Source organism: Notamacropus eugenii, chromosome 3, assembly GCF_028372415.1.
Source record: "Notamacropus eugenii isolate mMacEug1 chromosome 3, mMacEug1.pri_v2, whole genome shotgun sequence".
Classification (NCBI taxonomy): Eukaryota; Metazoa; Chordata; class Mammalia; order Diprotodontia; family Macropodidae; genus Notamacropus; species Notamacropus eugenii.
In genome coordinates, this window is record NC_092874.1 from 298,556,278 (window position 1) to 298,584,208 (window position 27,931).

At 47.6% G+C, this 27,931-nt stretch overlaps 1 protein-coding gene across 2 annotated transcripts in view; it reads left to right on the forward strand.

Annotated features, from left to right (window-relative positions):
- The first annotated feature begins 3,757 nt into the window (after positions 1–3,757).
- The window catches only part of SYNGR1 (synaptogyrin 1), a 28,861-nt gene continuing 4,687 nt past the window's right edge, over positions 3,758–27,931 (forward strand). Inside the window, exons 1-3 of one of the 2 annotated variants that reach the window (XM_072656188.1) lie at positions 3,758–4,086; positions 22,817–23,054; positions 27,460–27,605. In XM_072656188.1, the coding sequence (XP_072512289.1) occupies positions 3,988–4,086; positions 22,817–23,054; positions 27,460–27,605 (483 nt within the window). In that variant the 5' untranslated portion in view covers positions 3,758–3,987. The remainder of the gene's footprint in view (positions 4,087–22,816; positions 23,055–27,459; positions 27,606–27,931) is intronic. The other variant, XM_072656187.1, reaches the window with a different exon arrangement.

Here is a 27,931-nt window from a genome sequence, read left to right on the forward strand (position 1 = left end):
CAAGCTATAGACAATAAATTGGAGATAATCAGCAGAGGAAAGTCTTTAGAACTAAGTTCAGTCAAGTGACTTGTCCAGGATCATACTCTGGGTTAGTGGTCAACTCCCAGTGCCAAGTTGTTCCCATCACTCTTAAATCCTAATTCAATTAAATTCAATAGACTAGAACTGGAATTCCAATCTTGATTTTCTGAATGATCATGTGGAAGGAGGGCTAGAATTGACTCATTGTTGATATTGACTATCTGTGTGATCTTAGGCAGGTCATGTAACCTCTTAGGGTCTCAGTTTCCTTATTTGTAAAATGAGAAGATTGGACAAAATGACCTCTCAAGTCTCTTACAATTAAAATGCTAAGAATCAATCACCCATCATCAAGCATTAATTAATAAACTGGTATGTGCCCAGTCTTGAATGCCCACTACTGTTTTTTTTCACTCTCTGAAGGGGTGGCACTGAATAAGAAAGGTACCTGGGTGGCTATAAACACAGGGCAGAAGAGAGTTGTAAAATGCATATAAAATACTTAGAAATCCCAGAAAAGGGATTTTCCCACAAAAATTCCTCAGAGTTGCAGGCAAAGAAAATACTTCGGGAGAAGAGCTGATCTTGAAAGTAATAGAGTCAGGCAATTCCCACAGTGCTCCCTCCACACCTGGAGGGAAGCATCCTGGGCTGCTGCCCAAGTTAACACTGAGAAGCTCTTTGAATCTGCTCCATTGATTGGAAGGAGAAGAGAGTCCATAATAGGGAATGGCCACTTTATTCAGGGCTGTAATTTAAGTACTGCCCTTCTTTTTGTGGATATTAAAGGCTAAGCCTAGCTTAAAAAGTTGATTTCTTTGCTTCTTTCAGTTGATTTTTTCCCTCAGTTGACATTTCCTCTAAGTTTCTAGGGAAGAAAAATGGGAAGTGGGAGGAGTTCCTTCCAAAGTGGCTGGTGAATCTCCAGCTCTCCAAAGCAGAGCCCTGCTACCTCTTGCCTCCTAGTCTGTCTTCTAGTTAGAGAACTTTCTCCTGCTATTCAGGCAGCAATTCTAATGAGCCGCTAGTTGCCAACCAAAGATCTCAGTCAATGCAAAGAGGGCCCAGGCTGATGTGACAAAGAATTGGATTCAAGTCATGCTTCTGACTCATCTTGGCTTCTAGACACCAGGCATGTCTCTTCACCCTTCGGTGCCCTGGGCAACTCTGAGTGTAAATTGAAGAGCAGGTGCTGACCTGTCTTGCTAGAGCACTCCCTAGAGCTGTTCAATGGTGTGGCTGTTGTTCAATTGTTTCAGTCCTGTCTGACTCTTCCTGATTCCATGTGGAGTTTTCTTGGCAGAGATACTGGAGTGATTTGCCCATTTCCTTCTCTAGTTCATTATCCAGATGAGGAAACTGAGGCAAATGGGGTAGAGTGATTTGCCCAAGGCCACATAGTTAGTAAGTATCTGAGATGAATTTGAACTCAGGAAGATGAGATTTCTATTGCTTAATATTAGACTGTTGCGTACATTGCAGAAGCAACTGGTGGCCCAGTGGTTAGAGCACTGGGCCTGGAGTTAGAAAAATCTAAGTTCAAATGGACCCTGGGCAAGTCACAACCTCTCTGACTCAATTTCTCCAAATGAAAATTGCAGATAATTACAACAGAGTTGCTGTGAGACTCAAATTAGACAACATTTGTAAAATACTTAGAAATATGTATTCCCTCCCCCCTCCCCCAGGAATACCTGTTGGACTCCCCATCAAATAGAACATAAGCTGTTTGAGTTTTTTTAGTCTAGCCTTTGAATCCCTAGCACCTAGTACCTGGCACACAGTAGATACTTAATAAATGCTTGCTAAGTTGAATTGAGGTGAGGATATTAGCTGTATTATGAGGTGAAGGTACTAGCAGTATTATGATTGGACTCTGGATAGGAAAGTGGAATCACTGAATGTCAAAATCAAAGAACCTTGGAGGCTCATCTAAGCCAAACCCTTTCAGTTTGCAGATATAGAAAACAAGGTTGAACTAGCTTAATGATTTAGAATCGTAAGTCTAGATATGTATGAGTTCGTCCTTCATTGCCAAAGAAGACCATGCCATCAGAGAAATGATGACATGACTTGCACCTGACTTTGTTTTGAGTGAGGGAGGGCTGTGCAAGCCACCAACCTCACTTCTCCTCCAGAGACATCTGAATCCAATGACCAGATATTCACCAGGATGGCTGGAGATGACCCAGGATGAGGCAATTGGGGTTAAGTGACTTCCCCAAGGTCACATAGCTAGTGAGTGTCAAGTGTCTGAGATGAGATTTGAACTCAGGTCCTCCTGACTCCTGCACTGGTGCTCTATCCACTGCACTATCTCTCTGCCTCTAGGTCTAGAACTAGAAAGGACTTCAAGGGGCCATCCAGCCCAGCTGCTCATTTTACACATGAAGAAACTGAGGCACAGGAAGGTAAGTGACTTGCCCAAGGTTAAGCTGCTGGGATAAAAAAACCAAGTCTCCAATGTTCTTTCCATTCTGAGGTGTGCATGAGGAGACTGTAATACTTTACCAATAAAGAGATGAGCAAGAGAATCTGGATGAAAGGATATAGCCAGAGAAATGTGGAACTAAAAAAGAAAACAGACCCTTTATGTTACTCAGAGAGAGGGATAACCCATGGACAGTCAGGGTGTGCCACAAGAATAAATAAAATGTCAGGGGCATCTGTTCTCAAAATGTGGTCCTGAGGCCCTTCCAAAGGGCCCTCAAGGCAAGAACCATTGTCATCATAATATTAAGATGTTTCTAAAATAGTAAATATCAATTGATAATATCCATTTTTTGAAAAAGTTCTTTGGGGTCTTCCAACTTTTTCAGAGTTTAAAGGAGCACTCAGACTAATGATTTTGAGAAGTATTGGACCTCCCAGCATTGACTGGATCCTCTCTGGAGGAATTTGAAGACAATTGGTTCACTTCTACCCAATGAGAGGACATAATGGCAGACTTGGATTCTGCCTCTTGGGGAACCTACCCACAAGTATGAGATAACAGAGTGTCCAAACATCTAGGTCCTTGAGGGCAAAGATCATATCTCAGTCACCTTTGGGCCCCTCCCACCCCCGCAGTATCTTCTACACCCCCTGGCCCAGTGTGTTCCACACTTTCAGGGTCAGGAACTGGAAGGGGCCTTAGGGATCACCTAGATTAGCCTGCCTCATTTTACAGAGGAGGAAACTGAGGCCCAGAAAATGGAAGTGACTTGCTCAAGGTCACCTGGGTACTAGATGGCAGAGTGAAGATTCAGGAGACTCCCAGTTCAATCATATTTTTGCTTAACTGCTACGTGTTTGTCGAATGCGTTACAGTTTCAGCATAGGGTTCACCCCTAGGATCTCATCAAACCGAACCTCCATTCCCCTAAAGGGTCATGTTCCTCCTTCCTCCACCTCCTCCCCCTTACAAGTAGATTAAGCTCTGGGGTTTGGGGCAGCTGGGAGGGGGGGGCGAAGAAGCGAGAAGCTGACGTCACCTGCTGCCCAGCCTCCTGCCCTCTGAGGGTAAGCGCCCTCCTTTGGGCGCTTGGACCGAACCTGGGGCCAGGGCAGCAGCGACAGCCCCCTGCTGTCCCCAGCTCCCGCTACCCCCAACCGCAGCGTGGCATAGAGGTGACCGGATCTGAGGGCCTCCACGTCCGAGTCTGACATCCTTCCTCCTGCCCCTTCTCCTTCTCCTCCTCCCCCTTCTCCTCCTCCTCTCCTTCCTCCCTCCCATTCGGGCCGGCGGAGCCCCAGAGGCATAGGAGCAGGCACGCACGCGCGGGCACATTGACCCCAGCACCTACACGAACGTGCGCTGCGCGCGCCCCTTCCCCGGCTCGCACGCGGGCGGGTGTGTGAGTGTGAGTGTGTGTGAGGAGTGCTTGTGTGCGTGTGTGTGTGAGTGTGCGCTCGCGCTGCGCACCTCAGCGCAGCGCTTGGGGCCGGGCTGGGCCGGGCCGGGCCGGGCCGGGGGTAGCGAGGATGGAAGGCGGTGCGTACGGAGCTGGCAAGGCTGGCGGCGCCTTCGACCTCCAGACCTTCATCCGGCAGCCCCACACCGTGCTGCGCCTGGTGTCCTGGGTAAGGCCCGAGAGCGCGGGGCCAGGGCTGGGCGGGGTTGGGAAGTGGCAGCGGTGGTAGCCGCTACTGGGGTCTTGGGATGCGCCAGCACGTCCCCCACTCTCGAAGGGTGGGTGAGCAGGGGCCGAAGTGGGGGGGACTCCCGAGGTGTGTGGCCCACAGTCCCAAGGAGCAGGGGGTGGGGTGCGCTTCACTTCCTCTGTGCTCTGCACGCCCCAGAAAGGACCCCCCTTCCCCATTTCCCAGGCGTGGGGATCTGAGGTCTTGAGAGTGCAGCCGAGGCTGGACAGCGGCCGAGGCGGAGGCAAACCAGGGGCAGCCTCCCCATCTTGACCTAAAATACCAGGCGCCCAAAACAGAGTGCCCCGGAGCCTGGAGCTCGGGTGGCGCCTTCGCTTTCCCCAGCGGTGGCGATGGAGGTAGCTGGGAGTAAACAACTCCAGGCTGACACTGGGAAAGGTCTGGTTCTATAGGGAGAATGGAGGAGAACGAAGTGTGGGGAGAAATGGCTAGTTGAGGAGAAACCAAAGTGGGGATATTTGAGAGAAGACTAGGGCCTTCTGGCTGGAGTGATTGGGAAGGGCACCCCCCCCCCTCCCAGTGCTAAAGACAGAGTGGCACAGAGGCTGGTGGAGGGCAAGACCGCACCAGCCATAGGCCACGCTCTGTGTGGGGATGTTTGTACCAGAAGGTCACCTGCATTAAGGGAACGGGAGCGCCCTGCAGGTGCACGGAGAGATTGAGGTCTCAGCCCAGAGCGGGACCAAGAGAGCACGAGCTTGGCGGAAGGGAGAGTTCAGCTCGGGAGATGGTGTACCAGAAGCCCTTCCCGCGCACCCCCTCCCCCGGTCTCCCAACAGGGTCTTCTGGGCAAAAATTAAATGGAATGAAGAGGGGGCGGAATGAATCCACTTGGATTGGCCAGCCTGTTGCTTGGACAGCTGGGAAACCCAAAAGCATCTTGGACCTAAATGGGCCTCATTCCTGATTAGGGAGGGCTCTAGGCAGACGTAAGCAGAAAGCTTTGGGCCCTCCAGCGGGCCTAGGTGGGGAGCTGGGATGCGGGGCTAGGGCTAGGGCTAGGTTGGGTTAAGCCGCGGCAGGGTTGGCCGCAATGCTGAGCTGAGCCTGAGCTGTACTGCGCTGCCGTATCTGCTGGGGAGCTGCCGGGCTCTGATCCCAGGCAGGCTCGGTGGTTGGCTGGGAAGGGGAGGCGGCTCTGACCCCGCTCCGTCCCCACTCCTAGGACCCCAACGAGTAGCTGGGCCTGAGGTTTCTGCGGGAGCCATCCTGGCTCACTGACCAAGCAGGGTTTGAGTGGGCAGGATTGGCATTTACACTCAGCCGCCCTTTATTATGTCCCACTCACTCTGTAGCAGGCCCTGGAGACAGGGTGGCACGAAGAGGAGGCACCTTTCTGGTGCCTTTAGGGGTTTGGAGTTTACAGTTGTGCCAGTCTCTGGGCTGTTCTGAACAGGCCAAGTGAAGGATGCTTCACTTTGGCTTTGGCTGCTGAAAGGGGAGCAGCTTCCCCCTTCCCTCTTCCTCTTAGGGGCATTAAAACCTTGTTTTTGTGACAAGGAAGTGACTGTTTTTTCTCAAGTCTGATGAAGCACCTTTGTGTGGTGCATCAGGTCATTCTAACCCTAGGAGGCTCTACCTCCGTGCAGGTTGACTTGCTGGGTAGAAGGTGGGGGACTGGAGAGCAGGAAGGAAGGAGGCTTCATGGCCCCTTCTCTTAGCAAAGCTCCATGCTGAAGCCTCTGGAGGTAAAGAAGGGGGAGCCAAAATCTAGAGCCCAGTAGGTGACATGGTAAGCTACCTCCATGAGACACCAGAGCCAGCTGAGTCAGCAAGGGTCAACTATTCCACTGCCCTCCTCCCCATTTTAAAGATGAGGAAATACAATCCTGCTAGGGCACAAAGGCCCCCTTAAAGAGTTTACTGGAGAGAGGATGAGACTTGGGGATCTTCTGTGAACGAATCTGATCTGAGGAATCTCTGTTCCATTGGGGACACATCTTGTTTCCAACCATTCTTACTTTGTTCACTTGTGTCCAGCTCTCCAGGCCCCTTCTGAGGTTTGCTCGTGAGTGGTTTGCCATTTCTTCTTCCAGGACATTTTACAGATGAGGAAACTTGAGGCAAATAGGGTGTTAAGTGACTTGCCCAGGGTCACACACAGCTAGTAAGTGTCTGAGATGGATTTGAACTCTGGTCCCTCTCACTGCAGGACCTCCACTCTATCCACTGTGCCACCTAGCTGCCCCAATTCAGCCCAGTTCAACAAACAAGTATTATTTATTTACTGTGTTAGAAGTCCTATTCGAGATGCCTGAGGGTGACAAAAAGGAAACAGTACCTGTCTTTATTAAAATCTAGAAGACATTAATCATGACCACAAGGAACCAATATAGAAAGCAGAATGTGGCAAGTTGGGTTTGATCTAAGCATGGGGCCAAAGCAAATGTCATAGTAAAAATAAAAGGCACTCATTTAAAAAGAGAAAGAAAATACAAATGAGAGCTGTGGAGAAGGGAGTGGAATATTGGCTTTGGAGACAGGGACCCAGACTTGGAATTCCACCTCTAATATTCCCCGAGTGACCTTGGGCAAGTCGACTCTTGGATCTTTGACTTCAGCTGTAACATCAAAGCATTGGAATTGGAAACAGCATACTTTCTGTTACATTGTTACATTGTGACCCCCAGCAGGAAGGGAGCCAAGCCCTGGGCTCCTGTCCCTGAGGCAAGCTTGCTACCCCTGGAAATTGACATGGAATCCATCCATTCATGGTCCCCAAGGCTTTATTCAGCTCTCACTTTGTGCTAAGCACCAAGGCAATAATGAAAATCTGCTCACTTATTGAGCACCTATTCTGTATATCTGGGAGATATAAAGGAGAGCGTCAGCTGGAACTTATCCTCAAAGAGTTGAGGATCCAAGGTGATATTAATGCCATTGTTATTATTAAGATGATTATTAATCCCATTTCTATGACTTTTTCTAGGGGAGCCTTAAGTCAGTCGGTCAGTCAGTTAACTAGCATTTATTAAGGGCCTACTATATTCTCATTCTTGCCCCCAATGTACAAGAAGAGATAAATGGGGCTTACCTCAGAGAGGGTTACAGAACCTGCCTGGGGTCACACAACTAAGAATTGTTAGCATCCTAGGCTCATAGACGTGCAGGTGAAAGGGACCCTGAGGGCCATTCAGATCAACTCCCCTGTTTTCAGATGAGGATATTGAGACTCAAGGAGGTTTTAAGTGACTAGCCAGGGGCACACAGGGTTTGAACCCAGGTCTCCTCATTCTACCTATCCAAAAGTTATTAAGATGACACAATGTGGAAAAGCCAGGAAAAGGGTTGAGAACTGAGTCCAGAAGAGGGAGGGCTCTCTGCTGCCCTGGGACTATCTGGGGAAGGCTTCAGAGAGAGTTGTCACATATTCCCAGCCTCAAAGAAACATCATGAACAAAAGTCCCCCATCCTTCTCAGGATGGGCTCCAGCTTGTCACTGAGAAGAATGGAAAATAAGGGGGCAGCTAGGTGGCAAATGTATAGAGCACAGACCTTGGAACCAGAAGGACCTGAGTTCAAATCTGATTTCAGACATTAGGTATGTGACCCTAGGCAAGTCACTTAACCCTGATTGCCTCAAAAAAAAAAAAAATTGGGAGACAGGGCTCCCTATCGTGAGTAGGCAGGGGCACAGCTCTGGATCCAGAAGGGCCCTGAGAGGTCACTCAGTCCAGCGCTTCAGCTTGAAAAAGGAGAGACAGATCTGCCCAAGGTTGTACAGATAGAAAGTGGCAGGGCTTCCCTTTGAACCCAATTCTAGCACCTAAGCCATTTGCCCAGAGCAAGGACAGCAGGACTGTACTTGTCTCAAAGCTGCCAACTTCTAATGCAGCATCGACTCTATAAATAATAAAGGCTTCAGTCAGACAATGCTGCTCCTGGGTCAGTGTTTTCCATTTTGGCTGCCAGATGCTACTTCCAGGGATGGAGTCCTCTTTGGGCTGGGAAAGAATCGAGGAGATCTGGGGTTTCCTTTTGTTTTAGGGAGCCATTTCAGCCATTTGGCTGCACACCCCAGCAAGCATAGTACCACATAATTCAAAACCACATGCCTCCTTGATAAAGAGCTGTCCCCCAGCCATCACAGTCGGAGTCAACTTCCTCTCTCAGGAATTCTCCAATCTCCCTCCTGGAGGCCTCAGCGGGTTCATAGAGCAAGTGGTATTCCTAGTCCATTCAACACATTAAACAGATAGGCCTGACCCTACTCAAGAAGTTTGAGTGGCTCACTATTGCCTCTAGGGTAAAACCCAAACTCCTCTTTGTTATTTAAAGCTCTTGACGATATCTGGCTGTGACTATCTTTCCAGATTGGTTTCACATTACTCCTCCTCATTTGCTCTGCATTCTTGCCAAACTGGCCTCTGCTTTCTCTCCCTCCTCTGGGCTTTTGCAATCCCATTCTCCCATGCCTGGAATGCCCTCCCTCCTCACTGGCATATTCTAGGTTCAGCTCAAGTGCCATCTGCCACAGGAACTTTCCCCCTATTTATTCCCCCCCCCCCCCCAATTTAGTGCTTGCCCTGCCTGAAGTTACTTTGTAATTTAAGGAATTAATCAACAAGCCTTTATTAAAGTTTGTTATGTGCAAGGCAGCGTGCTAGGTACTGGTGAGAGAAGCGGGGGAGAGGGGGGAGTGGAAAGAGACAGAGTAAGAGAAAGGAAGAAAAGGAGAGAGAGAGAGAGAGAGAGAGAGAGAGAGGGAGGGACGGACGGAGGGAGGGAGGGAGAGAGGGGGCGGGTTCCTCGTCTGCAAAGCGAGAGTCTGGAAGGAGCGGATCTCCAAGGTTCCTAAGTCTCTGAAGGGCTCTCAAGTGGAAGAGGGATTAGCCTCATTCTGTTTGACCCCCATTGGGCAGAAGTAGGTAGGAGCAGTGGGGGAAGGGCGGGCTTGCAGAGAGGCAGATTTCAGCCTGATGTAAAGAAAAGCTTTCCAACCTTCCTTGAAAAGTGAGAGTGAGCCGCCTCAGGATATGGGGGCTTTTCTTGGCCTGCAGGCTTTTAAGCATAACCTAGACCACTTGTCAGGAGTGTGGCTGACCGGGATTCTTGGTCGGGATGATCTCTGAAGAGCCTCCAGGCTCTGGGGCTCAGGGATGCACACAGCCTCTGCTGGGTTTTTGTTGGCCACCAACCTTACTGGCCTTGGTGGAAGGGGGGAACCTTTGGGGAAATGCCATAAGTCTCAGGAACTCAGGCTGTGGAGCTGGCTTCAGCTGCCAGGAGATCTCATCTGGCTGCTATCTAAACCTATCCCTTATAGAAGAGAGCTTGTCACCACATACCCTCTCACATGGTCCTGACCATCCCAGCCCCAGAAGGGCCAAGTTTTGATGCCTAGAGCCCCGGATGTGGCCATCAGAGTTGTCAGTTTGAACCTTGTTCAGGTGCTCATTCCTTGCTTGTGGGATCATGGGCAAGTCAGTTCCTCTTTCTGGACCTCAGTTTTCTACTCTGTAAAATGAGGGGGTTGGATCGAATGTCCCCTGAGCTCCCTTCCTGCTCTATAATCTGGGTCATGTGGCTCTTACATGGTCTCAGAATGATCAAATCACAGAATTTCAGAGCTGGAAAGGATCTCGGGGCATCAATTCACCAACAAGCATTTTATTGATCAAAAGCTAAACAGCCTCTTTCCTCATGGGAAATTACATTCTATCTGAGGACACGACATGTCCTCATATAAGTTTATATAAAATCCAAATATACCAAATAATACCAAGTAAATACAATAGTGACTAGTTTAACCTTTGCCTAAACAGAAATCCCCTCCACCACATCTGTGACAAGTGGGCTTTGAGCCTCTGCTTCCCTTGGCACTCTCTCTCTCCTCTGTTCCTGATCCCATCCCTCCCGAAGCCCTGGCCGATTCTGTAGCCAGCCTGCTCAGCTGTGCTGGGTGCTGGCCTCAAACGCAACCCTTAGCGCCCTGGGGAACAGAAAAAACCTCCTGACAATGACTCTGGGGAGTGACCATTGGGCAACCCACATCTCTCCTTTTCCTGTCCTGTCAGGAGGAGACAGAAAAAACTGCTCTCATGATGTTCATCAGGTCATAGCTTTTGGAGCTGAAACAGACTTGCAGATCAGGCAATCCCCTTATTTTACAGGAGAAGAAACTGAGGCATAGTGAGGAGCAGTGATTTCCCCAAGGTCACCACAAGAAGTGTTCTGATGCTTCTGCTTTAAAGATAGAGCAGGACGAACATCTCCCCTTCCCTGGTTAATAGTGTGATTACCTGGGGTACTGTGGCATATGGCAAAGACCATAGGCCTTGGGGATTATAGGATCACAGGTTTAGGACTGGGGAGGACTTCAATAGCCTTCTCTCTCACTATCCTCATTTTACAGATGATTTCAGACACATCTTAGCTAGTCAACTCACTTAATGTCTTTCGGCCTCAGCTTCCTCAGCTGAAAAATGGGAGTGATAATAGCGCCTCCCTCCTAGGGGTATGAGGATCCAATACAAGAATATCAATAAGTGTTCTGTAATCATAGAGGGCTGCAAAAATGCTAGCTGTTATTATCACAAAGGTAGCACTGAGGAAGGAGAGATGGAATCACAGGAGGGATTTGTACCCAGGTCCTTCATACCAAATCCAGCACACCTTCTATCGTGTCTCCTTGAGTCTGATTCTTGTCTCTGGTACTCAGCCACTTGGGAGACTTTAGGTAAAGCACCCCTCCTCTCTGAGCCTTAGTTTTTCATCCGTAAAATGGGGATATCTCGCCCATAGGATTGCTGTGATAGTTATATAAGAAAATGTAGGTAAGGTACTTTGTAAGTGTCAGATGCTAGGAGGATGGATTCTCCTCATTGCTGGGCTTACTGAGTTGCCCCCAAAGATGGAGAAACCCCATCCACAGGGCTAACTGAGCAGGGGAAGGAGTTTGTCTTCCAGAACCCTGTGCAATGTAATTCTGGAGGGGCTAGGAGATGAGATCCTTGTGTCAGTAGTAGCAGAAAACATTCTCTGCTCCTGGGGGCTGCAGGCGGATCTGAACCTGGACCTGGAAACACATGCCCTGCCAGGGCTTTTTCTCCTCCCTTAGGAAGCAGGAAATTGCAAAGAGTCCATCTCTAGGGGTTCATCACATGGCCCTCAAGAGGCCCCCCCGTGGGCCTGTGAGTGTTGGATGAAGAAGTTTTGTCTCACATGACCCCTCTGGGACCAGTACCCTGGCTGCGGTGGGGGAGGGGAAGCCTAGCTCTGGACCCAGATGAGGAAGAATCATGGGATTTCCGAGCTGACAGAGCGCTTGAAAGTAATCTAGTCAAACCGTCTTCCTTTACAGATAAGGGAAGATGGCTAGATTTAGAGCTGAAAGGGGACCTTAGAAATCAAGGGTACTCCTTTGTAATTGCTAATCCCCAGAGCCCTCAGGGAACTGTCTATAGATTTCAGGAAATCTACTCCTCTCTAAGCAAAATTGAGCATTTCCTTCAATTATTTTAAAGTGTGGTTCTGAAAAGGGGTCTATCAAGTTCACCAGACTGTCTGCCAGAGAGGGGTTCAGGACACAAACCAACCCTGCCCTCCCATTTAACAAACAAGGAAACTGAGGCCCAGAGTGGTGAGCTCCCTGAGCATTGGCTGGAGTGCAACTCGGGTTTTCTGACACCCAAGCCAGGGCTCATTCTATTATTCTCTACCTCTTTCCACCATCTCTGCCCCTCACACTTGCTCTACTTGCCCCAAAGCTCAGAGCTAGGTCCACTGGGAGGATTTAGGGTAAAGTTCAATATAATGATATCAACTCAAGTTTTCTGTAAACATTTAAAATTTTAAATCTCTTCATTCACAGTAATCCTGTAAAGTAGGCACAGCAAATGTTACTGTTCTCTTTTTCAAATAAGAAAACTGAGGCACAGAGCAGTTAAGCAGCTTGCCTAGGGTCATCAATAAAGTGTTAGAACTAGGACTTGACCTCGTGCTTCTACTACTAAGACCTGAGCATCTGCCACTAACTCGTAACAAAATTGCCTCAGTAGGGGGAAGGTCCAGGTGACCATGTTCACATATTATATAGATTGAGATCTGGAAAGGATCTGGAAAGGGCATCGACTCACACAGCCTCCCTGTTTTACCTGTGGGGAAACTGAGGCCCAGAGAGCAGAGTGACTTGTCCAAGGTTACACAGGGAACAAGTGGCAGAATCAGGATTTGAATTCAGGCTTCATGACTCCAAATCCAGCCTTCATTCCCTACGGTGCTATTTAGTGTCTAATCAGATTGATGAGGGTTTGGAAAGACAAAAGATGATTTTATATTTGATTCTGGAGATAATAGGAAGACCTATAAGGTAATGTGACCTCAGATCTAAAGTTAGAAGGGATCTTGTTCAGTTGTTTGAGTTCAAATCTCCTGACTCCAGGGATGGGCTTTACTTACTGCACCACCTAGTGCTCACATAGGCCAGTGTACTATCCCAGAGAAATTCTGTATGTTGTTGGCTGGTGGCAAAGTGGGGATGTGAAGGAGGCGGTAGAGCTTCAAATGGCCACTGTTGGGGCTACAGAGAGAATTCTTGCTTTAAGTGAAGGATTGGGTTAGGGAATGGGACTTAAGATGTGAGATGTCAGAGCTGGGAGAGAGCTTAGAACAGGGCATGTCAGAGTTGGGAGGAGCCTTAGAACAGGGAATGTCCGATCTGGGAGGGGTCTTAGAACAGGGGGTGTCAGAACAGGAAGGGGCCTTAGGGTGCTTAGAACAGGGAAGGTCAGAGCTAGGAGGGAGCTAAGAACAGGGGATGTCAGGGCTGGGAGGGGCCTTGGGGAAGAGGAAAGGGAGGCCCTCCAGGTGAGGGGACTGGAGGCCAGATTTGTGTCAGGTCATCCTGCCTCTCAACCCTGGATCCTCTGCACTTCCTGGCTCTCTCTGCCTTTGAGGTCTCTCCCAGCTCTGGATTCTGAGTCCTCAGATCTCAGTATGTTTTTCTAAGCTCCAGGTGCCAGACAGATTTAATTTTAAAATGATGCCATATACCCCGTTTTACATTCTTAGAAGAGGGAAGAAGCTGCCCCCACCATAGTGATCCATGTTCAGTGTGAAAGGGGCGAAGGAGAAGCTTGGTTTCTTTCATATGGGCAGGTGATCCTGTGACATGTCCCATAGCTGCTCAGGGTTCCAGGAAGCTCTTCAGACCCTAAGTCAGGGGAAGGTGCCAACCTATGTTGGCAGACAGAGATCCCTCCTCTGGCAATGAGATCACAGGGCCTTAGTGGGGGCATCAGAATGTTTTCCTGCCTCCCCTCCCAATCTGCTCCTGTCGCTTGCCCTTCCTCAGTCTCCTGTCCACTCTCTGCCCCTTTGGGGTCATGCCACCCTGCTGGCCACCACCTTCTATCTCGAGTCTCACTGATTTCCTCCCAGAGCCACGGGCTGCTCCACGTGTTAACTCCTATCTACCTTATTCCTTTCATTTCCTGCCCTGCCCTCTCCCATCCCTCCCCAATCCCATCTGACCATTATGGATCCAGTGGAATCAGTGTGTGCTCCCCAATCCCCTACCCCATGCCCAGCCCTGTCCATGAGAGGCATCTAGATGCGGTCCCTGCTCTCAGAGGAACTAGAATGAATCTGAAGAGATAGAATATAAATGCAGAAATGTTAGGTGATAGTGTGAGATCAGCCTTATATGATGAGAAGAACCCCCACCCCAGGGTTCCGGAGTCCTTGGTTCTAATGGCTCACTCCGTGTGACCCTGGATGTGTCATTGTCTCTCTGGGCCAAACCGTCTTCAGTTGAGCAGAGAGCAGATTGGATGTGGTGACTTCTAAGGCTCCAGCCAGCCCTGATGGTCTGTGGCTGGCTGGTTCTGGTGGCTCAGAAATGAATTACTGAAGTGTGTGTATGTGCATACACACATGTATTCATCTATATGTTTTCATCCATATATGTATGAATGAATATATCTATATATGTACATGTTTCTTCTCCTCTGCAGAAATGCAAGTTCCTTGAAAGTAAGACCTGTTCACTTTTGTCTGGTGCATAGTAGGCACTCAATACACTCAGTCAACAAACATTTAAGTACCTACTGTGTGCCAAGTGCTGGGGATAGATACAAAGAAACGCGTTGGCTTTGCTCTGAAGTAGCTCACACTCTAACAGGGGAGACAAGATAAAAACAACTCTGTCAAACAAATTTTAACAGGATAAATTGCCTCTATCTAGGAGAGGAAGGGCTCTGCAAGCATTAAAGGGGATCAGAAAAGGCTCCTTGTACAGGATACAATTTCAGCCAAGACTTGAAAGAAGCCAGGAGGCAGAACTGAGGAAGGAGGGTATTGTAGGCATGGGGGACAGCCAGTGCAAATGCCTGGAGGCTAGAGGTGGAGGGTCTTGTTCAAGGAAGACCCAGGAGGCCAGTGTCACTGGGCCAAATAGTCCATGTTGGGGAGTAAGGTGTAAGAAGCCAGGAAAGGTAAGAGGGAAACTGGTTATGAAGGGCTTCAAAAGCCAGAGTATTTTATATTTGATTCTGGAGGTGATAGGAAGTCACTGGAATTTATTGAATGTGGAGTAGTGTGGATATGGGAAATCTTTTTGATAGCTGAGCAGGGGGTGGACGAGGCAGGCAGACCCCCCAGAGGCTATTGCAATATGATGAGGGCTTGCACCAGGGGGTGGCAGTCTCAGAGGAGAGAAGGGGACACATGCAAGAGATGTTACAAAGACAGAATGGACAGGCCTTGACTACAAGTTGGATCTGGAGGGGGATAGAGAGAGAGGGAGTCAAGAAGCATAGTCAGGGTGGGAACCTGGGTGATGGGAGGATGGGGGTACCCTTGACAGTCATGGGAAAACTAGGAAGAAGAAAGGGCTGGAGGAGGAAAAATGAGGCTTGCTGATTGATTGACCAATAATACAGACAAAGCTTGGGGGCGGGCAGATGAGCAGAGAAATCTGGGTGCAGCTGGGACCCCCAGGGAGGTTTGTTAGCACACACCCCCCCCAGAGCCCTGGCGGCAAGCTTGGTTTCTATGATGTCTAAGACCCCTTTGACTCCGATATTCTTCAGTTCCAAACTGAGGCAGGCAGTGTGGGGATGAGTCCCAGAAGAGAGAAGAATGCTTGGGGGCTTCAGAATATCTAGGCTGTCATTGATGTGAATCTTTGATACAGCTTCTGACCCTACTAGGCTACAGTGGACACTCATGGCTTGCCACGGACTGCCCACCGAATGAGGACGAGCCCCTTGGAACTGAGCTGGGCTAGGCCTCCTAACTCCCTGTGTGTTTAGCCCTTTGCTGGGAGAGATAAATAAGATGGGGAACTTACATTGTGATGGGCAAAGATAAGACCGATAGGTGAATATTTATAATATAATAAATATAATTAATATAATATTTATAAACAAAGATACAAATGCCACCTTCTCCCAAAAGTCTTCCCTGATGTTCCCACCTGGAGACAATTTCTTCCCTATAACAATAACTGCCCACTTGCTGGAGTGAGGGACCATGCCTTATTTATCTCCCTCAATGCCCAGCACACAGTAGGCATAAATGCTGATTAAATGAGTGAATGTGAATGAATGAATGAATGAGGGTACCAGCAAAGTCCCAGGAGAGTTCAGAAGGGGGTGAGATCAAGTCTGGCTGGGGATGAAGGGTAGAATGCAGTAGGAAGCAGTAAGAAAGGCTTTACAAAAGAGATTCCATTTGACCACAATCTTAAAGAGATGGGCAAGATGTTGATGGTGGAGGGAAGCAAGCAGGCTTCAAGGTGGCGTGGGCACCACCCTGGACACCTGAGTACGAATCCAGCTTCTGCTCCTTCCTAGCTGACAAATGGGTCTAATGAAGTGGGAAGCACCCACTTTTCAGGGTTGTTATGAGCTCAAGTGAGATAATGTCCGTAAAAGACTTTGCAAATTTTAACTAAACCAAGAGTTTAAGGAGTAAAGAGATTGGGAAGTTGCCCAGCTGGCCTGGAGTGCCCAGTAGGTAGAGGGGGGTTGTTGAATAGATAGAAAAGATGTCCAGACTCGAGGTCAGCACGTCCGCACTGCTGACATCTTACTTCTGTGCAAAAATTCCCCGGAAGAGGCCATGTGGGCCTGGCAGGGACGTCTGAAAAGATTAGTTACCATCTGGGTATGATAGGGATGATGGGAATTAGTAGGTGGGTGGTGGGTGGGAGCTGGAAAGATTCCTGATGAGGAAAGTGTCATATTCACAACTTTCAGGAGTATTTAAGCTGCTTGGGGAGTTACCAAATCATAAATACAGCCACGGAGGCATGATGAGGGATGCTTCTAATTAGACGGAGAGGAACTTGGTGAGGTAAGAATAGGAACTCATCATCAGGGGAGGGCCTGCCCTGGAGGACTGTCTTTCCAGCAGAAAGGAACTGATTGGAACCAAGAGACTTCCCCAATTAAGAGAAATAATGTAATGGAAAGAGCTCTGGGTCAGAGGCAAAGACCTGGGTTCAAATCTCAACCATTTTGGGAAGGTCACTTAGCCTCCTCTTGGGGAAAATGCAGACCTACATGAGATCTTGGATTTTTTCCAGCTGTGATGTCCTGTGACTGGCTGAGAGCTGCCTGACTAGGCCTCAGTCTTATGGGGAAGTGTGACTGTTCCAGTGCTAAAGAGTTATGGAAACCATGATGGGGAGGGATGATGGAAGGCTGATTGGTCATCTTGGGACAATTCCCATGGGGGACAATGGCTGGCAGAACCTCAGAGATGCTCTCAGGAGCCTGAGTGACCTTGGAGAAGGTAGAGCATGAAAATACCTTCCCAGGCAGCCATTCCCAGGAGCTTAGAGACCCCAAGGAAAGAGAGTCAAGGGAGGCTACAAGGTGAGAGGGGGTAAAGACCACACCATATTAAGGTTGGTAGGAGTTGCTAGGGACATGTAGCCTGAAGAGAAGATGTATTTGCAGGGCTGGCATATGAAAGAGATGGCCAATGGGGGTGGTGGTGGCTAGAGGGAAGTTACAGGAAAACAGTTTCAGCCCAACCTGAGGAAGAACTAGCTGAAAATTGGTGGTATCCAAAGTAGCCTGGATTGCTTTGTGAAGTAGTGAGTTCCCCATCATCTGAATTCTTCAAGTAGAGTCTGGAAGACACATCTGGGACATAGTCAAGGGAATGTAAATTGGATGAAACGACTCACCTGGGTCCCTGTCATCTCTGAGATTCTGTGCTTCTTTGGAGAAAGGGACATTTTAGGAAAGAAATGGAGGATCACTTAAATCTACAGACCTCCTTCTGCCCTGGGTTTACATCTCTTGAATGAGTTACTTTTTACTCCCAGCATGACTGGCCAAGGCACTTTCCTTGCCTCTTAGATGGGGCTTCTAGCAAGTGATGCCTGTCAAAGATGCCCTGATCCTGTGCCCCTTCGTCCCCTCCCTGAAAACCCTATACCACCTCACTGAAAGGCAACATGGGATAGGAGAAAAAACACCAGATCAGGAGGCTGAGGGCCTAGATGCAAATCTTGGCTCTGCTCTTTACAATCTGGGGCGTTTGGCAAGGTTGCTTTACCTCCTTGCAAAGAATAGTACCTCTGAAGTCCAGGGTCCTGGGTTTGAATCACACCTCCAATACTACCAGAGTGACCTGAGGCAAATCACTCTATTTCCTCCTATAAAATGAAAGAGTTAAACTGTCTGGACTGCACTTCTCAGCCCTAGAACTGGGACCCTACACTCCTACATCCTTACCTTTGTCATCAGAAAGGGGGGTTTGGATAGGATGACCCCTCCAGTCCCTTCCAGCTCCAAGTCCCTGTGGCTGTTTTCAGCCCTGTCCAACTGATGCTCCTTCTAAACATGGGTCTAGCAATAGCCATCTTCCCGTATGGGATCATCATTAAACCTCCCACCTAGATGGGAGGGAAATGAGAAATGTTAAGAATAGGTCCCGTCTCTTACAAAGCACTTTCCTCACAACAGCCCTGGGAGGTAGGTAATATAATATTATTAGTTCAGTTTTACAGATGTGGAAACTGAGGCCTAAGGAAAGGAAAGTATTTGCTCAGAGCTCAGACTGGAATTCAGCTGTCCTGACTCCAAGTCTAGAAGTAAGGAGAGAACAGATAATCCACAACCCTACACCCCACCTTTTCCTCCTCCCATCCTAAACCCATTAAGAGAGAAGAACCTGGAGCTGTTCAGGGACAGTGGGATTTCTATGGATACAACATATCACTGTCCTTTGGGGGTTCCTATTCAGTCCTGAGGTGCTTTCAGCACACTGCTGGTGATTTTTGCTACAGGGGGAACACATCTGAAGATCCCAGTGAGCCCAATTTCCTATGGGCATTCTGTAGGCACTGATCATGACCATCCATGCCCACCTATGCCCTAGAGCAAGAGAATGTTTACAAATAGTAATGACAATGGTATCAGGCAATGTATCATCAGAGAAGGCATTGGATGTATCGGGAGACTGGGCTAGAAATCCTGTATTTACCACTTTGTGACCTTGGATAAGTCATTTCCCTTTTCTGAGCCTCAGTTTCTTCATAGCTAAAATGGCCCATAGATCTAGGGCTAGAAGGAGCCTCAGAGACCATCTAGTTCAACCCTCTCATTTTACAGAGAAGGAAACTGATGTCTGGAGAGAGAAAGGGACTTGTCCAAGGTCACATTGGAAATAAGCATCAGAGGGTAGGATTTGAACCCAGGTCTGCTGACTTCAGGGCTAGTGTGGTCCTCATCCTGCTCTGCTACCTCCTCCATCAGTGAGGTAATACCTGTCACATCACTGCTGAAAGACTGTTGTGAGGACCAAGTGAGGAAGCGAACCTAAAGGCTTGGGGAGGTCTAAGGTGTTCTTGGTATTGATGCAATAGCATAGGTGAGTCAGCTCCCATGTTGAGGAATGCATTTGTCATTTGCCACATACTATGACACACATTAATTACATGGTTGATTCACCTAATAGCTCTGGCATGTTATTCTCCCTATTTTACAAATGGGGAAACTGAGGCTAAGAGAGGTAACTGAGGTCACGCATCCAGCAAAGTGAAGGAGGCCCAACCAGAATCCAGGACTTCTTTCTATCCATCTTCTGATGCTGCCTCTTGCTACACACAGACTCACTTGTGTGCCCAGCACAACTGCGTAAGGATTCAGGTCAGGCAGATGTCACTGCTTATTTTAAGCCAAATTAATGGACAGCAAGAGTGGCAGCTGCCGTGTGCCTGGGTTTAGGTACAGCCACTCAATCCATGCTCTGCCGGCAGATCCCTGTGCACCAGGAGTCTCCCCCAACCCTAACTCCTGGCATGAATGGGGGTGGATGCGACACTTTGTGAAGATGGTTCGTTCTGAACCTGAGACCCTAGCTTAAAGTAGAAAATTAGAATCATAGTGGCTCATTGATCACCATCGGATAAAGAGCCACAAGCTGGAAGGGACCTCAGAAGCTACCTAGCCCAACCCTACAGATAAGAAAACTGAGGCTCAGAAAAGGGAAGGGACCTGCCCAAGGTCATGCCTACATTCAGGGGCAGGGCTACAATTTGAATCCTGGTTGTCCAACTCTGAATATTCTAGTCCAGTCCTCTAGTACAGATGAAGAAACTGAGGCGCAGAGAAAGTGACTTGTCTAAGATCACACAGCTTCAGTAAGCATTTATAAAGCTCCCACTGTGTGCCAGAGAATAAATAAAAGCACATAAGGAGCTTCAATTCTAAGTGTCTCTAACCCATCCTTTAGCTCTGATAGTCTGATTTTCTGAGCTATTCAGAAGTTACAAAATCACCTCTTTCCATGGCACAAAGTATTCCCTGCCATAGACCTGCGTATTTTCTAGCTAAGGAATAATTATCATGGCCAGTTTTTAGCTCTGGATAGAAAGCTGGATTCAAGTTGTGCCCCTGACCCATCTTGGTTGTGCCTCCCTGGGCATCTGTAAAGCTATTAGGCTCCAGTAAGTTGCCAGCCTACATTGGTAGAGAGAGTTCCCTAGACCAGAGAAATTCCAAGTCCAGTCCCAACCTTAACTCTTAGTATGGTTCTCTTTCCAGTCCCTGGCCAATCCCCTACTCCTTTTTTTATCCATCATTCTGGACTCCAGACCAGTGTGTGGGGCATGTCTATTCGTCTTTGAGAACAAAGCATTGGCAAGATGGCCTTTGACCTACTTCCCAAGATAGTAATATAGAGTCCCAGGTCACTTTCTTGTCTCCTACATCTGACTTAAGAAACCCCCTTGGACCTTTTTTGTAGTCTGCCAACTTTCTGTGTGATGACACCCAAGGTACATCACTTCTCTGATGTCTTAAAACCCATTGTCTTTCCTCTTGTGTCAGTTGGAGGTCATTAGATCTAAAACGCTTGCCTCCCCAGGCTGTGGTGAGGTTCCAAGGAATAGGACTATTCGAACCAGAGTTAGAATCGATAAGGATGCCAGTTCCAACAGGGGACTCTCCACTGCCTGCCTGGTCTGGGACCGCAGTGGTTCTTCAGTTCCCCAGAACAAAGCAGGCTGTGTGCAAGGATCATTGGAAGGCTCTGGGTTCTTTTAGCCTGGGGAAGTCTTGGGGAGATGTGATCACTGCCTTCCAGTATATAAAGGACTGGCATGTGGAGGGGGCTCTGACTTAATCTGCTTGGCCATATCAGGCAAAACCGGGGAGAGCAGTGGGAGTGGAGGGGGCAGTTTAAAGTCAACTCCTCTAACAAAATGGGCTGTCCAGGCATGGAGGGGGCCACCCCAGGAGTCCGTGGCTCCTCTTATCAGAGGACAGCAGGCAGGAAGGCAAACTGTCAATAAGCTAAGACTGGGCAGGGAGGGACACTAGGAGGGCTTTTCCAAGTTGGAGGTTCTTGGATTCTTCTGTAACTTGGTCCAATTACCTGTCCCTTCTCAGCCTCAGTTTCCTCATCTTTAAAATGGGATGATGAAACTTTCACCAACTATCTTATAGGGTGGCACAAGGGGAACTATTCTGAAGACTCCTCCCCTTCATACACCACCCCCCCAATTCCACAATCTAACTTTTATTAGATCCCACCATCCTCATTTACTATCATCCTTTATTAGCTGATGCCTCTGCTTCCTCCTGTCTCCTGATCTTAGTTGCCTGCAGTGTAGCTTCTGACCTCACCATTCGGTGGATGCCCCTTTCTCTAGTTACCAGTGATTTCCTGACCACCCAGTTTAACAGCCCTTTCTCAGTCCTCAGCCTTCTTGGCTTCTTGGCTGTATTGGATGCTATTAACCACCTCTCCTTCTGGATACCCCCTCTGCACTGGTTGTCCTTCCTTCCTGTCACTCCTTCCTTATCTCTCCCTCAGGGAGAGCCTTTCTTCCTTTAAGATACAACTCAGGCACTACCTAGTGCACGAAGCCTTTCCTGAGCCACCCGACTGCTAGCCTCCTCCCTACACATGCTTTGTAGTCATCTGTTTATCCTGTGTGTGAACACACACACACTCACACACACACACACACAGAGTTTCTGTTGTCATTGAGTCATTTCTTAGTCATGCCCAACTCTTCATGGCCCCATTGGGGTTTTCTTGGCAAAGATACTGGAGTAGTTGACCATGTTCTTCTGCAGCTCATTATATAGATGAGGAAACTGAGGCACACAAGATTAAATGACTTGCCCAGGGTCACACAGCTAGTAAGTATCTGAGGCTGGATTTTAACTGAAAAAAAAAAAAAATGAGACTTCCTGCACTCTGCACTCTATCTACTTGTGCTATCTAGCGCGCACATGTGCGTGCACACACACACACACAATGCTCCTTATTGCCTAGGATCAAATATAAGTCTGTTTGTGTGGTATTTAAGGCTCCACAACCTGGGGCCTTCCTACGTTTCCCATCTTCATGCACCTGCCTCCTCTCTGTGCACTCTGCTTCCCCTGGTTTATTTGCCCTCCCTCCCCAACACTCCATCTCAGTCTCCATGCCTCTGACGTGGCTTTGCCCATGTTGGGAATGTTCTCCTTCTTCATCTCCACCTCTTGGAATCCCTAGATTCCTTCCAGTTCCTGGCCCTCCTACACATGAAGGCTTTTCTGTCATCCCTAGCTGCTGGAACTGCTTGATTTATTCTGTGTATATTTGGAACATGCTTAGATGTGTCTATGTTTGCTCTTCGATTAGAATATAAGCTCTGGGAGAGTGCAGCTTGTTTGTGGCTCTGATTGTATACCCCCAGTGTTTAGCACAGAGCCTGACATATGTGGTTCATGCTTAAGAAATGCCTGTTGAAGGATGGATTAAATTAAAACTCTTTATAAAACATCAAAAATAACAATGGTGCACTCTGCCTCACAGGACAGGATAAGCTGTAAGCTACACAATGTCACCTCACTGTTATTATTCTGATTATGGCTGGGCACTAAGGGTCATGCAACTTTCAGGGTTGCTGCCCTCATGGAGTCCCAAGTGTAGGAGAATAATATGACCCCTATATAAAGACATGGAAGGTGGTAAGGTCATAGCCGGAGTCCAAAAATCGTGCTGTTTGATGAAGGCAATGTCATTCCATCAGATTATAAACTCCTCGAGGGCAGAGCCTGTCTTTGGCCTCTTTGCTACACCCCCCAGCCAATAGTACTTGACCAATATAAAACCAGTGTAAGAAGACGGGGGCAGCTTCTGGACACTCAGGCCCCCGGTTCTCAGCTCCCTCTCCCTCTGTCCTGGCCAGGTGTTTGCCATAGTTGTCTTTGGCTCTATCGTGAATGAGGGCTATCTGAACGACCCGAAGGAGAGTGAAAAATTCTGCATCTACAACCGGAACCACAACGCCTGTAACTACGGGGTCACCGTGGGAGTCCTGGCCTTCCTCACTTGCACCCTCTACCTGGCCCTGGATGTCCACTTCCCTCAGATCAGCAGCGTCAAAGATCGGAAGAAGGCTGTGGTCTCTGACATTGGTGTCTCAGGTGAGTCCCAGAAGGGCTGGCTGGGGTGGGGCCCTTCTCAGCATCTCTCACCATCTTGAGCTGCAAGGAGGAGATGTTGACTGGGCTCCTCCAGGGAAAGGCCTGTGTAGACAGCCTTTCCACTATGGAGGCAAGGCAGGGAAAGAGCCTTGCTCTGGGAGGGTGGAGACTTGGGCTCTAGCCCTGGTTCTTTCTCTGAAATAGGCAAGTCACTTCTTATTCTCTAGTCTTACTTTCCTTCTCAGTCAGGTGGTGATAATCCTTGGGGCTGTCAGGAAGGCAAGTATAATGCCATGAACACTTGTTAGCCATGTACTATGTGAAGAGAATGGGCTCTGGAAGAAGACCTGCAGCCAGATAAATAACCTACAATATTTCATGACCAGTTCATAAGAGAGGGGACAAATAAATGATACAGGATATTTGAGGTCATTACCTAGGGTCAAGGAAGGCTTCTTGAAGGAAGCAGATTTGAGTTGGTCTCTAAACAATGAACTGTGGTGTGGTATGGGGAAAGAGTGATATCCTAGGACCTAGGAGACCCAGGCATGAGATTTAGATCTGAAATTCTTGTAACACTCATAATTGTGGATATAGAACTGGAAGGAACTTTAGAAATCATTATACTCTCATTTTACAGATAGGGAAACTGAAGTCAAGCAATTTGCCTATGGTCACTCAGCTAGAACTGGAATCTAGGTCGATGAGTCACTGAATCTCAGAATTGAAAGGGGCAATCTGATGCAAATGCTACCTAAACCAGAATTGCCACTATGAGGATGCCTGGCAAGTGGCCAGTTGGCCTTTCAGACATTACCTCAGTCAAGTATTTCTATGGTGCCTGCTATTTGCCAGATACTGGGCTAGGTGCTTGGGACAAAAACACTAAAGTCAATCAGTGCCTATCCTCAAGGAGCTTACCTTCTTATATTCTCATCTTGAAGCCCTACAGTGAGGGGATCCTTTTCTCTCCAGAGGCAGCACATGCCCATTTGGAAGAGCTCAGGTTGTTAGATTTGCCTCTTGAAAATTACAACATGTGGCTCCTAGATCTGCTGTCCAGAACCAAGCAGACCTTCCAACCATGATGTTGCCCCCTGTATTTCCTCTTCTTCAGGCTAAATATCTCTAGTCCCTTCACCTCCTACTCAAGGCTCTCACCATCCTAGGCATTCTCCTCTGGATGATCTACAGTCATCCAGAGATGGCCTCTCTAAACAGGGGGGCTCATTAGTCAGAAATGCTAGGATGCTAGGATGCAACAGTCACACACACACCCCGCCCCCCCCCCCCCCAGGATTGCCATCATTTTTACTTCAGCAGCATTTTACTAAAGAAGACCATGTCTTCCTTGTTGGTGATCATTAATTCCACATAATCAGTTTCCTTAGTCAGTTCCTTTTCCTTTTGAAAGAAAAAATTCTCATTAAAACCTCCACCTTTGGCAGTGAGAATTCCAGCAGATATCCAGATAAGTGAAGTTACCCACCATAATCTGTGCCAGGCTTCTGAGTGATTTCCCAAGATCTTCTTCTGTTTCCTTTTTCTGTCCAGAAGGTCTGTAGTATTTCTTGATAACAAAATTATTGATTCCGTTTCTGTCTACTGACCTTTCATCCAAACACTGTCCACCATAGTGGAACACCACGGTGTCCTTCAATATCCTTATAGTGAATGTATTATACATATATTTGTGACCATATTTGGGGTTTTCTTGGCAAAGATACTGGAGTGGTTTGCCATTTCCTTCTCTAGTTCACTTTACAGATGAGGAAACTGAGGTAAAAGGGGTTATGTGATTTGTCCAGGGTCACCCAGCTAGGAAGCGTCTGAGGTCTTCATGCCTGGTTTTCTATATGTTGCCCTAACATACACACATACATATATATGTATATATGTACACATGTGTACACCGATACATACATATACATATATTTGAATTCATATTGTAAATATATATCCATATATATTCTTGATATACATACAATACTGTTCAACCTTTTATATATCTTAGCCAGCCTGGCTGGCTAAGCATGACTTCCCATGTGTAATGACTGCCATATTAGCGTTGGACTTAGCACAGATACCTGTTTGGCTTTATCCCCACTGAAGAACTTCTAACCTCAAGTGATTTGCCAACCTTGGCTATTGCTTAGCAGCAGGGGTTACAGGTGGGCACCACCAAGCCAGCCAGGAAATGGATTCTTCCCAACCCTTTGTAGGTACATCCTAGCCCTCTTCTTCGGGAGGCTGTCATTCCACTATTTTAAGCCATGCTCCTGAAATCTAGTTCCTGTTCTTAAATACTATCTTTAAAGAAAAAGATATATTTTCATATCACCTTCATTTTTTAATATATTGTTCTCCTTCTACCCCACTCAGAAAGCCATTCCTAATCAAAAAAATTTTTTGAAAGGGAAAACAATTCAGCAAAATTAACCAACATATGAATTAAGTTTGCCATTGTGTGCTGCTTGGTGAGGATAGGGTGTTGGTCTATTCGCATATTTTTCCATCAGGGCCAAGCTTGATCGTTATTATCACACTGCTTCATTTTGATCTTTGTTACTGTTGTTTTTTCACTGACGTTACTGTGGTCCTTGTACATATGGTTTTCCTGGTTCTGCTTATTTCACTATGCATCCGTACATTTAAGTCTTCCACTGCTTCTCTGAAGCCATTATATTCATCAAATTTCTTACAGCACAGGAATATTACCTGCTATTCACATAGCACAACTTAATGAGCATGTACTTTGTTTCCAGTTCTCAGCCACTACCAAATATGCTGCTATACATATTTTGTTGTACTGAGAGCTTTCCTTTCTAATTTTTACCTCCTTGGTCATGTACCTGGCAAAGGGATATCTGCTCCAAAGACTTTTTGGTAATTTTTTTAGCATCATTCCAGGTCATGTTTGAAAATGAAAGCTCTACCAACAGCATAATAGTGTACCTGTCTGCTCACGGCCCCTCCAACATGCACTGTTGCCATCTTCGCCAATTTTCTGGGTATGAGGTGAAACCTCAGAGTGGCTTTGATTGTCATTTTCTTATTACTAGTGATTGGGCACAATATGATTATTAGTGACTCTTCTTTTGAGAAGTGCTTTATCACCTTAGATCATTTATTTAGAAGTGAACGGCTTTGGATGCCATCCTAACAAGCTGTTAACTTGCCTTTGATGTTCAACGGTAATGAAAAAAAGACAACAACCACCCTACCTGCCCATGCCCCTAAAATATTCTTCAGTTTCATGACCCAGCATTCCCTTTGCTGGAGAACAGCTTGTAGTAAACTGGCAGGGAGTTAACCCCATCAAGCCCCACCCCCCTCAGAACTCTAACTGTCCTTCACCCTTGGTTCTTGGTTCTTTCCACTAAGCTGCCTCTTCCAGTAGGAGGTTGCTTGACCATGGGCAAGTCCCTTCACTTCTTTGAACCTCAGTTTTCCCATCTGCAAGATAAGGGTGATAGCACTTGTGCTAATTACTTCAAAGTGCCCTAGAAGCATAAGGACAGGCAGTGTGTGCTGGTGGCTAAAGGGCCGGATTTGGAGTCAGGAAGAGCTAGATTCCAGAGCCAGCTTCTGAGACATACTAACCTTTAGAGGAAATCTTCAAAATGGAGTGATCTGCACAACAATGTGCTGACCGGTTTGTAAGTTACCTGCCTCTTGAAGTATTTGAGCAAAGTCTGGATACTTGCCTGTCAATGAATCTGTTGCTGGGATTCAGATATCAAGTGGAAGGCTGGGCTAGATAGATGCTCTTTGAGGACCCTTTCAACTCTGAAGATCTAGTTCCAGCATGCAGTATTTTAAGGTGACATGGCAATGGAGGAGCAAGACTTCCTTCTGTGTCTCTGTGGATACCTGGAGGAGACAGGGTCATAGGAATAGAATGTGTAATTCTGAGGCACCCTAAGAAGAAGGGATGGTGAGCTCTACAAGGGCAGAACTGCTTTCCTCTATGGACTGGGTTCTCCCCCTCACTTTCCTCTTGGGCCCTAGTTATAGCTTGTGCACAGGGGTGAGAGGTGGAAGTGTCAAGAGACTTTGGCTGGGGAATCTTCAGACAAGAGAAATATAAAAAATACGACTGACTCTCTCTCTCTCTCTCTCTCTCTCTCTCTGATCTCTGTCACCTCTGTCTCCCCGCCATGACTTATGTCTACACCTATGCCTCTGACTCCCCTCACTGCTCCGTTTCTTTCATCTTTGGTCTCTGTCCCTCTGTATGACTATATTTCCCTCTTCTGCCTCTCTCCGCTTTTCTGTGTGTGTTTCATGTGCCTGTGCATGCATGCGTGTCTGTGTGTGTGTGTGTGTGTATATGTGTCCCCTTCCTCTGACACCTCCTCTCCCCTTTCCACTGCTTGCCACTGTCCCTCCTGGGCTCTTCCAGCCTTCTGGGCATTCCTCTGGTTCGTTGGTTTCTGTTTCTTGGCCAACCAGTGGCAGGTCTCCAAACCTGAGGACAACCCTATGAATGAGGGGACAGATGCAGCTCGAGCTGCCATCACCTTCTCCTTCTTCTCCATCTTTACCTGGGTAAGTTGAGACCCTCTGCTTCTGGCCCAGCTACAAGAAATTATTATTTTTCTTCCTCTAGGATAGTTTCAGCAGGAACCAACCATTTTCAGGCAGAGCATACTTGTCCTTGAACCACTGACTGCCTGAAAGTCTGATGAGTCTAGAAAGAGGAAGGGGGCCCAGAATTTGGAGCAAGGCTTCTTAGCTTGGCTACCTTCTTACCTTGGCTACACTGTTGACCCTCTAGTGAAAGATTTCACTTCTTCTTATTCATTGCTTCATTTTGCCCCCCTATAAATGGAGAAAGAACATCCCATTCCTACGTTAATGAATAAATATCCATA